The sequence below is a fragment of the Lepidochelys kempii genome, chromosome 3 (assembly GCF_965140285.1).
Source record: "Lepidochelys kempii isolate rLepKem1 chromosome 3, rLepKem1.hap1, whole genome shotgun sequence".
NCBI lineage: Eukaryota > Metazoa > Chordata > Testudines > Cheloniidae > Lepidochelys > Lepidochelys kempii.
Window position 1 is genome coordinate 173,777,010 of NC_136382.1, and position 12,034 is coordinate 173,789,043.

Here is a 12,034-nt window from a genome sequence, read left to right on the forward strand (position 1 = left end):
TTTGTACAGTAGTATCTAAGTTGGCTGCAGTATTTGGCATTGACCCTTGTGTGGTTTTGCAAAAGTGCTGTTTGAGGGACATCCAAAATTAAAGTCCAAAAGTACATGTACTATAAATATTTAGCATAAGAGTAAATAGATTAAAGTAGACGTGCTATTAGGTTTGCGTCTCTTACAATGTGAATAAACCAGAAGGACTGCCTACTCCTCTTATACCATAATAAAAATCTAAGTTGGCAAGTCTTTTTCATTTGGCCACTTGATTCACTACCTTCCATGCTGAATTCTGTTTGTACATCATTAGGGCCCTGATTCAGCACATGCCTCGATTTAAACATTTGTGTAAGAGGCACTCTCTTTTTTCCAACATCAGCAGTCAAAACAAGATATTTCAAGATAATGAGGATGGTGTGTAGAGTGAGGGAATATACTATGTTAAGGTTAATTTACTCATCAGATTTAGATGTTGCTCTTCGACTGTCTATCATTAATGTATTCACAGGAATGTAGAAACTATTGCAGTTTACCAGGGGCTTCACCTTTAGGTTCTCCTCTGATCTGTGAAGAATGAAACACCTTCCAGCTTCTTATTAAATATGCTATATGTCTGTGTATTGTGTCAGTACTAATGGAAAAGCCCTTAATGGCAGAGATTCAGCTGACAGTTGTCTCAAGGGAGTATACATGAGGTGGGGACAGCCAGAGCTCAGCATGATCCCGTCATGTACATGCTCCTGATGCCACCAGTATCAGGGTTGGGTGGGAATGTGGTGCAGGACCTAGTTCTGCACTAGCTGTGTATACCTTTATGCCGGGAAAGTGATCAGCTGGCCAGATCGATCTGTTTTCCTGTCCCTTTGCACCTCCAGAGCAGCACAAAGGGGCTGGGGCACAGCAGAGAATCTGACCCAATCTATTTACCTAGTAATCAGAAAATTAGGCCAATTTTTTAAAATCTGGGTCTCACACTCAGCACCTCTGGGAAAAAAAAAATCAGACTGCTCATTTAAGTACCCTAAACATGGATGTAGGTAATGTTAGTCACCTGTGTTTGAAAATTTTGAGCCTAGTGCCTGAAGTACCAGGAAGGGGCTTTCTGTTTTTAAGATAGCAAAGTCAATGAAAGTGTAATGTTGGTCTATACGAATGTATTCTAGACCTTCCTTATTTTTATCACTTGATATGCAGATTCTCTACCCTGTTTGAATTCAGTTTGGTGTTACACTGTGGTACAAACTGCACTTTCCATTCTTAATTTAAAATAGCTTAAATTTAAAGATGAATCAATTCTTCTGTTGCTTTTAACAATAGCTGTTTCACAGCAAAATGCCACCTCCTCCTCAGCGTCATCAGTATTTTGTACTTATGAGTATAGTTGGTTTGCTACGACAGCCTACTGAAGCCTTCCGGCAATTAACTTTTACCAAGGCTTGTTCAAATCCATTAAGGGTTTTCTTGTGGTGGTGGTGGAATTTGTTTATAATTGTAATTTTAAAGCATTAACAGAACAAGAGGAATTGGTTTGCTTTCATAGGTTTAAATTAAACTGTAGCTTTTCTTTTATTCTTGTTTAATTTCCTTTACTTTTACAGTAAGGCATAGATTCTTTTAATATTTCCATTAAAATTTATATAAAACAGATTTTTTAGGATTTTAACTTTTTAAATTGATTGTAGACCAAATGCTATCTAATTCACAAAGCAAACATGAAAAAATAGAGATGAACAACTTTTTTCTCTACCTATTTTTCAGGTGTATTTGTCTTATAACTATACGAGGTACAAACAAAGAAGATTTTCAAGTTCATGGTTTCATGAATACAGTCACTTCATATGCTCTTCTAAAACCAGCTGTTTTTGGTCATAAATAGAATATCAATTACAGTAGATACTTATGAGTGAATACAAGACTGTCTTACCTTATTTATTTAGAAATATAAAGTTTTGAAATATTTAATAAATTAAAAAGTTAACCATTGAGCCAGTGTAATGATTTCCCAGCTAGGTCACATCATCCCTTTATATCCCTAAAGAGCATCCCTTTATTTCAGTGATATCAGTGAGAAAGCATTATGTTTCACAGCTGTCTCTGAAAAAAATTGTATTGGTGTCTGTTTTATTCTTTACAATGGTTTAATGAGAATTGAAGAATAGGTAGGAATGAGGAAACTATCTGTCCTAATCTGTGCAGTTATGGGACAATAACCTTACTGCTAGAGATTGTTCTAAAATGTTTTTCCCCATTCAAAAAGCTAGTGATGCCACTTCATAAGTGGGGAATAAAGGGCAACTTCATTTCAGCTCCCATGGCTGTTGTGTTATAACCAGACTTCTTGAGTGCTAGATGCACTCACTTAGCACTACCTTGTGCTAATTTACTCAATGGACCTGGGGGAAGCAGGCAACTCTCAGTTATCCCACTCCATTCTTTACTCGAACTTTACTCTCAGTTATTCTCCAACTTTACTCTCAGTTATCCCACTCCATTCACCAGCTAGTTTTCATCTCTTCAAAGGAATGATGTTAGTCAAAGTTAGCATGGGCGAGAATCTGATTTGGTGATTAAAGCAGAGAACTCGGTGGTCAGGACTCTCAGCTTCTACTCCTGACTGTTGCTGACTTACTGTGTGACATAACTTAATCTCTCTGTGCCTTTGCTTTTATTCCGCTGTAAAATGGGGATGTTAAGACTTACCTTCCTCATATGGGTTTTGATACTTAATTTTCATGAAGTGCTTGGAAATTCTTGGGTGTAAGGCACTATAAGAGTTCTAATTACCATTAGTTGTAGTAGTTTGAGTGTCCCCTCCAATTTTTATTTCCTCAGCTTTTTCTATGTAGGACCTGATCCAAAGCCAATGGAAAGACTACTGCTGTCTTGAATGGGCTTTGAATCAGGCCTGTTATGTTTTAATTGTAATGCCTGTAATACAGAAAGTCATGCAGCTTCAAATTTTTATATTTATAGTAATGTTTTACAGGAATTCTTTATTCCAGCCATCAGAATTCTGAGAAATTAAAATATGTATCTAAGCTTCACTGGCTGGGCCCATCTCAGAAAAAAGTTTTACATTAAAAATAATTTGTACTTAACTATATTGTAATTTCAGGTGAAACATGGATACTCCAAAAGAGTGTGGTGTACTCTGGTTGGAAAAACTCTTTACTATTTCCGTAGTCAAGAAGATAAGGTATGTCTTTCTAATGGTTAAAATAATGTGACTTGTTTGCTCAGGACTCTCAGGTGTATGAAAGATAGACACTAGGTGGATTTTTAATCGAGATGCTGCAACTTTATTAACTAACACTGGTTATGAATAGTATATGCCTACCCATCTCATGCCAGGCATTTAACTGAGCCTAGTGCAGGGTTACAGGCTCCTACCATAGAACAAATAACTGAGGGTAGACTCTTCAGCCTATCCCCCTGGACTTAGCTCACTTCTAAAGTCCTCTCACCTTTCACCCCTAAGGGGGGTTCAGGGTACTAAAGGGGGAACTTTGGTCTACAAAGACTTCAGGTCTCCTCTTCTCCTTACAGGTCCACCAGCATAAATCTTCAGTCTCATTGATCTCTGCAGCTGGCCCTTTTAGCCTTTATCTTCCCTGTACTTCAGCCTCATGTTGCAACAAGTTGAACCTTCCTATATTATCCCGCAATATACAGACATCCAGGTCGTCTTCTTTACCCCACTTGTGCCTTCACAGTGCTGCAAGGAAAGTGAAAAACCCACTGGACCACTGCCAATTATTTGGCCCAGTGGGGAAAAAATCCTTCCTGATTCCAAGATGCTGTAGGTTTGACTGATTGTCTGTCTGTTTTTTTGGGAGCATAGTTCACTGTCTACAACTAAAGGGAGGGCAGGGCACCTATTGAGTTCCTGGGGTTGGGCAGGGCAGCTGAAGAGGCAAGGGACTCAGGATGACTGGGGGAAAGTTTTGGTTGTTGGGAGGGGGAGTGCAGGGGCCAGTCAGCTCCCACACTCCCACAAACAGCCAGTGGGATGCAAGAACCCAAGGAAGAGAAGGGGCCCAGCTCCTCCATCTGTGGTCACATGCTTTACTCCGTTCCCGCGTTCTGAAAGTGATGCATCCATTTTTCTGGTCCAACCAGTATTGCAGCTCATCGCCTGTTGAGATGGGGGAGCATTTCTCAGAAATATGCCGCCCCACCCCCCCGTTCTGGGCAGTGCATTCTCCCACTGCTCTGACCAAACGTCTCCATTGCTGAGATGGAAAATGGGGATTTTAGTGATATCTGAGCAGTCTTATTGTTAACCGCTGAGTTTTAGTATATTTTATTTCACTCACTTCAAACCTTATTAAAGTTAAACTCAATAGCCAGTTGACTGTGTATTGACTCCATTAAATCATTAAAATAATAATAGTAGAAGCAGCACAGAGAACCTCCATTGTTACTTTCGGCGTACATATACATTATCCTCTAAACAAGCATGTAACCATGTCAGGCTTAATAGTGATTTCACTGGGCTTTAGATCTGGCATATTGTTTTCTCCATCATCCTTCCCTTTTTCTTCTTCTCCCTGTTGCCTCCTGCTGTTTGTTCTTGATTTAGGGCCAGATCCTAGCAACACTAAGCCATATGAGTAACTTTGCAGTGTGAGTAATGTCATTGAAGGCAAGTGGAAAATTTAAACTAGTAAAGTAGTGCTTACTTACGGTACTGTACATTGTAACAAGTAGTAATAAGCCATACTTCAGGATTTTTGTTTATTTAATATTACTCTTTGAAAGTATACCAGTGCTATAATGTTCCAAAATCCAGTAAAACTTTCATTTCAGAATATTAATTTCTAACTCATTTTACAGAGAAGCTACTAAGAAAAGGTATGTTTACATTTTCAGTGTAAACATTGACTGAGATTTGATGACAAATTTGTTTTCACCTCAATTATAGTAAGAAATCTGTATGTTTAAAGTACAAGCATTTTCAAGTTCTTATCTTTGAAAATTATTCCTTGTGAGCAGGCCCTTTAGAAATACATAGGCAGTTAGCTGGCTCATCATAAATAGTTGTCTAACATTTGGGTAAGTTTTACTGCAGTTTTTTAAACCAAAATGAACAACTATTTTATTAAATGGTAATGTGGAAGAAGTGCAGCTTTTATAATCAGAATGTACTTTAAAAATACTGCATATGCAAAGACAAAACTGATTTATTTTTCAATATTCAAGGAGTTGCTAACTGAAAACATGTTTATATTACAATGGAATGTGTGTATAGAAATAAAGAGCCTGTGAGGCATTCAGTAATGTAAACTGCTGTATATGTTACATTAATGGAGTCCATTTGGTTAAAAGGATTCAAAATAGCATTATTGTTTTGAAAACCATGTGCCAAACAATGGAGAAGGATTACACTAACTGAAATCATCTGTCAACACAGCTTCTTGTAAACCTAATTTAAGTTTAATAAAAATACTGTTTAGCACAAGTACTTCATAGCAAAGGTTTCTTGGAACTGAGATGGCATCTCTGAACCTTAGGATTAAACAGCCCCTTTCTCAGAATTTGGCCGGTTCATAAAGGAAGAAATTAAGAAGCACTACAGGAAAGGCAAGCCAGCACATGTATCTTTGACCCATGTCCATTCTGGTTAGTGAAGTACAACCAAGAAATATGCATCCTTCACTAACAGCCAATGCCTTCTTCAAAGGGGGTACCTTACCACTCACGTTAAAACACTCATTTTCCAATCAGCATCCAAGACGACAATTCTTGATGCAATCAAACTTGCCAGCTACTTCCCAGTACCTAATCTCCAATTTATTAACAAGATTATTGAGAAGCTGGCAAAGAGTCAGCATCAACTACACCTGGTCTCTGGTGATATTTAAAAAACATTCCCGCCCAATAATGTGCCATAAATATGGTGCACAACCTGCTCTTGGTCATGGACAAATATCCCTTCTCTTTTTGCTGGATCTCTCCACAGCACTGGACACCATAGACCATGAAGTTGTGCTGGCTTATCTCAAATTCTTACCTGGTGTATGTGGCAGCACACTGAAATGGTTCCTATCCTTTCTATCAGACTCAGCTCAGAGTGATGGGAAGATGCTCCTCAAGTCTCATTTCCCTCACTCATCATATTAAATATATGGTCTTAAGATACCACAGCCTTGATAAACAGCAGTACACAAATGATACTCCAGACAAAGGTAGGGAAAGGGAGATCTTTCAAGAAACTAGCCAGCATGATGATATCATCCTCTTTAGAGGGCATAAGCCCACCTGCTAATTGTGAAAATGGTATGTAGTATTTGTGTCCTTCGGTATTCCTCATTGATAGTGGATGCCCACATAGTTACACCTATGAAAAACTGCTTCTTTCACCGATAGCTGACTGATAGACTAGATCCATCCTGACAGAGGAGGACTTGACCATAGTCATATATGCATTTGTAACCTCCAGGCTTAAATACTGCAATCCACTATACCTGAGAATTAAACTGAAGACACTGAAAAGGATCCAATGGCAGCAATAGTGATGCTCCAGTTGCCACAGTGACGCCCCATCAAATACGAGATTAAGGCTATGTCTGCACTACAGCTTATGTTGAAAGAACTTACGTTGCTTGGGCTGTGAATAAGCCACCCCCCTAAGTGACATAAGTTACACCACATAAACATCGGTGTGGAAAGCACTATGTCGGTGGGAGAACTTTTGCCACTTGCGAAGGTGGTTTTATTATGCCGACGGGGGAGAGCTTTCCTGTTGACATACGAGTATCTTCACCAGATGTGCTGCAGAGACGCAGCTGCCTCAGTGCAGCTTCGCCACTGCAGCACTGTACATGTAGAGATGCCCTAAGTTTAAATTCAGCATCCTGGTCTTGAGCTTGAGAATCCTCAAATGGATTGGGCCTGGGATATCTCAAGGGTTGCATCTTCTCCCAGAGACAAGACCTATTGTGTCAGATAGGTTGCGCATTCCATGTGCAACTACCAAGAACAATATATCCTGTAGATATATTGTAGCAGAGGTGGGAATAGAACTGAAGTCTTCTTATTCCTAGGACTGTGCTTTAATGACAAGATCACGCTTCCTCTCCTCCGGGATTGTAAACTGGGAAGGTGGCTTATGCTACAGTTCTTAGTGACCTTAAAAGAATAGAATTTTATGGACTTTCCCAATGTCAAATGTTCAAAACATGTTGATTATAGTTTATCAGTTTCTCTTCATTTGTAGATCAAGAACTGTAAAACTGATGTTATCCAAGATGTATATTTGCTCCCTGACTATTTCTTGTATTTACTTTTAGTTTCCTCTGGGTCAAATCAAGCTTTGGGAGGCTAAAGTTGAAGAAGTTGACAGGTCATGTGATTCAGATGAAGATTATGAGGCCAGTGGTCGCAGTCTATTATCAACACATTATACCATTCTTATCCATCCTAAAGAGCAAGGACCTACCTATCTTCTTATAGGATCGAAACATGAGAAGGTAGTAAATGTACCCTATCTCTTAAGTTTCAGTAAGACAGCTGTAATTATGGTACTGTGTTATGAACATTTTCTGCAGTGAGTAAGATGTGGACAGTCAGAGACAAGGGGCTTTTTTGCTAGACCATCTAGAAGGTGGTCTGATCTAACAGACAAATGGTCACACTTTTACACATACTTATCAGAGTTTGAGTGATCACTATAGTTAACTGACCCCATTTAAGGTATCTGGAAAATGTCAGTAGATTTTCCTGTGTGGACTCCTATCCTTACTGCCCATTTTCTGCAGTAATGGTAACTAGTGTACACTAAGGGGAAGACTAACAAGAATAATATGAGAGAGATTATTTCAGAGCATTATAAAATAAAAGTTTTAACAGTCTTGTAGACCTCATTTTGATTCCTGATCTTATTCCCCAGGTGGGAAGGGCAATAATTAATACAAAGACATCATATTTGCCTCTTAGAGAGGAGAGGAGGGAATACTTTGCATCTCTTGATGATCGCTGACTCAGTTCTGCTCTCCTTGGCTAAAATGAATGGTGATTTTAATATAAGGCCTTGATCAGCGATAGGGAAGTAAAATAAGGGGAAATCCTTGGGCCTTCACAGGAAGGTATAACACTACTCTGAGGTGGGGAGAAAAGCTTTCTTATAAGATGACTCAGTGGTTTAGTGAGTTAGTGCCCCGCAATTCAGTTTTCAGTCATTTAAATTCTGTCTCAACTACATGTAAAAAAATAAGGTGTGTGCCCTCTTCCTAGTCTCTATTGAACATTCATCACATCTGGCTTGAGTGCACTTTCTGCTCAAAAGACACCTATATGTAGACTAGAAAGCTTGCTGCAAGTCAGAATTAAGATGTTTTGGCTAAGCTTTCTTGAGAATCTGTGTGTATGAAGCAATTGATATTGTTCATGAGTGCCAAATTCATCTGTAGAATTTTTGAAAATAAATATTTTTGAAGTTCTTTGTTTTGGAAAATTTCAATAAAATATTTAATATTTTAAACTCTCAAAAATCTGCTTGGAATGATGATTGGGTTCTGTTTGTTTTTGTCTTATAGGACACTTGGCTTTATCATTTGACTGTGACTGCTGGGAGCACCAATGTAAATGTTGGATCAGAATTTGAACAGCTTGTTTGCAAACTGTTAAATGTGGAAGGGGAGCACAGTAAGTTTGTTTCTGGTTCCACATAATCTTAATATGTATCTGATCAACTATATTCCAAGTGTATTTGTCCCAAATTTGTCACTCTTTTTTGTACATATCAAAAGTGAAGTTATAGTTGTAGGCAGAGCTTCCAGTGCTTTTAATACTTGTGTTTTGATATAGTCAGTTTGTTAATTCAGAACATGTTTTTCATGAACAGTAAATGTTTAGTCACTAGGTTTCAGTAGAAAAGACCTTAGACATTTACAGACATTCAAAACACTTTATTCACAGAGAAGCAAGAGCTCCATAGTAGGCTTTTTGGGGCCTTTTGTCTTCCAATTTTAATATGAATTAACCACAAAAGTGAATTAACCACAAAAGTGAATTAACCACAAAAGGGGCCAAGACCCCTTAGAACTTTCCATCCATTTTAATGTACTTGACATTCCTATAATGTGCTACTGATGCGGTTATATTTATTGGTTGCTAGTGAGTTAGGACACTGCTATCTAGGTGACTAGTAGAGATGGTTGGTTTAGACTACCTGTGCTGCCTGCAGGATCAAAGGGCTCCAAATCTTTCAGAGATCTCTTGGCCCAGTAAGAAGTGCTACTTGTTTGTTTACATCAGGGTCTGAACACAGAAGGCCTTGTAAATGCAAACCAGGGCTACAACTCTGTAGATGATTTAGTACTAGCACCCTTTCTCTTCGAAGTGGTGGAGATAATGGGGGAGGCAAGTGCCTCCCCAGCAGCCTTTAGGTCAATGTGTGGTACATTTTCAAGCCAGTAGGTATAACTGAAGGTGGCACCACCAATACCTATCCTTCCCCTCAACCCACGCTCCAAGTGCTCAAAACCTGGCTCTGCTACTGCCAGTCAGAATTACAAAACATTACATAACATAAATTATGGGTCATTGAAGTCATTAAAGTTTTAGTCTTGACACAGACAATAGCATGATGATTCTGCTAAACAGAAGGGCAGCAGGGGCAAACTTGCATCCTACAAAGATAGGACTATTTCAGCCCTTGAACATCATACCAACAGTACCCATTCCAGCCTGTTTCCTCTATGAGACTTAAAATAAATGTGAGGCTCTTCTGAGGTGTTGTACAGGGAGAAAGGGAAGCACAGGACACCTGGATTCTATTCCTGGCTCTGCCACTGTCTTGCTGGGTGACCTTGGGCCAGTCACTTCCCCTCTTGGTGCTTCTGCTTCCCCATTTCTAAAATGGCAATAATGATACTGACGTCCTTTGTAAAGTGCTTTGATATCTACTGATTGAAAGTGCCATAAAAGAAGTAGGTTTTATTAAACAAAGGACTGTTGAGTCACTTCTCTTCTTGCCAACAAGCAAGCATGTTGAGTACTCATGGCAGAAATTTCACCTTGCCAAAATAAACCCACTCCTGCACTAAACTGGGGTAGACATAGATTTTGGAGAAATGGCCATTTGCCCCCACACGGTGCTTCTGCAGCAGGATCAGGCATGAGCAAGTTACACAATAGTCTCCCATGAAGAGTCAAAAATGAGCTGAAGCTTTATGATATGTGTCTGTCTGCCCAAATTCAGAATTACATCTTGTTCCTTATGGCCAAAACATAGTTTCTATTTCCAAATACAACAGAGTTTTTAATTTATTTAAATATCTCTAGCTCAGCTGTAGACACTCAGTCTCTAAAGCAGTGGTGGGCAACCTGCGGGCCACATGTGTCCTGTCAGGGTAATCCACTGGTGGGCCACGAGACAGTTTGTTTACATTGACTGCAGGTACGGTGGCCCATAGCTCCCAGTTGCTGTGGTTCACCGTTCCTGGCCAATGGGAGCTGTGGAAAGTGATGCGGGCTGGCTGTCGCTTCCTGCGGCTCCCATTGGCTGGGAACAGTGAACCAACTGCAGCCACTAGGAGCTGTGGGCGGCCGTGCCTTCGGATGGTCCGTGTAAACAATCTGTCTCGCAGCCCGCCAGCGGATTACCAACCGGTCACGTGTGGCCCATGGGCCACAGGTTGCCCACCGCTGCTCTAAAGTCTGTGGAAGAATGTTCTTAGCTGGGGCATCTGCTGTTACAAATGCTGAGACTGATCTGCGGACCTTATCCTTGTGAGTAGTTCCATTTAAATCAATGGGACTATATATGGGAATAAGGATTAGTTCATGTGAGTTAGCGTTTTCAGGATCAGGCCCTAAACTTGCTGATATTAGACAACACGAGCGAGAATGTATGTTGAGTGTCTACACTTAACTAGTTAAAGCCTAAAAAAATAGCTTTTAGCAGAGTCTTATAAAGCAAAAGGAGAATGTGTGTGCTGCCCTTAAGGCAATCAACAAGGAAAGTGGCGATGTTCTGAGTCCTCTACAATATATCAGCACTGTTCTCTTGTCCATAGTATGTCACAGTAGCATAGCTTGCTATACTTTTTCATTTATTTAGTCCCTAGCATCTCCTAAGTGTAAGTCACTTCCCACACATAAGGTAAGAAGATGCTTGAGTTCTTGTGCCCGACTAGTCCAGGCAAGTTAAATCACACTAGTGGCTACATTCTGGTGTTCAGAACTAATCTGGCAGTTGGTCTTGTTGAGCCTCTTGGGCCAGAAATAATCACACTAGTGGCTACATTCTGGTGTTCAGAACTAATCTGGCAGTTGGTCTTGTTGAGCCTCTTGGGCCAGAAATGTGACTTCTGAAACTCTTCTAAGCAGATCCTTATGGTATCGACTTTTCTAAAATAAAATAACTTTATGTAGGAACTTATCATTGGTGTATGAACCTTGGAAACAATGAGCCAAGTGAACAGGAGTTGTACCAGACTTGCCTACCTTGAATGTACTGTTTTGATTAGACACACACAATGGAGCATACCACTTCAAACAGTGATCTCAAACTAATCAGATTTGAGGTAGTTCAATACTTGAATGGGAGATTTCTAGGGAAAAAACTCAAGCTCTGTAAGAAATATTTTGATGCATTGAATGGTGATATCATTCCCATACCTGTCAGAATTTGAAAGCCATAAACATGGCTACGTGGGAAAATACATAGGGAAGACCCTTTCAACTCAACTGTGATACATTGTACTAGGTGTTTGGAGGGTCAGAATGGAAACCAAATACATATTTTGCTTAAAAAGTAGTGATTGATATTCAGTCATAAAGACAGATGAGTTTGTTTTTCTGCTGAATCGCTATCTAGCAAGGTGTTAGGGAGTACTGTGCTAGGGAAGCAATGTTTTTCCAGGTGAGATGCAACACCTAGGTCTGATGATACCTGCAGTTATTAAAAATACCAGGACTCCCCCCCCCCCAAGATCTTTTACAACATGGGTAATTGGATTCTGCCTACTTCAGTTGCCCTGAAACTTCAAACAAATGAGAGACTCTTATTTTACTATTAAAAGTGTTCCTATGC

At 39.7% G+C, this 12,034-nt stretch overlaps 1 protein-coding gene across 4 annotated transcripts in view; it reads left to right on the forward strand.

The window, feature by feature from the left end:
• PLEKHH2 (pleckstrin homology, MyTH4 and FERM domain containing H2) overlaps positions 1-12,034 on the forward strand; it is a 119,356-nt gene that overhangs the window by 66,280 nt on the left and 41,042 nt on the right. For all 4 annotated transcript variants that reach the window (XM_073339074.2, XM_073339077.2, XM_073339075.2 and 1 more), the window contains 3 exons: positions 3,110-3,190; positions 7,287-7,466; positions 8,532-8,640. In XM_073339074.2, coding sequence (XP_073195175.2) covers positions 3,110-3,190; positions 7,287-7,466; positions 8,532-8,640 — 370 coding nt within the window. The remainder of the gene's footprint in view (positions 1-3,109; positions 3,191-7,286; positions 7,467-8,531; positions 8,641-12,034) is intronic.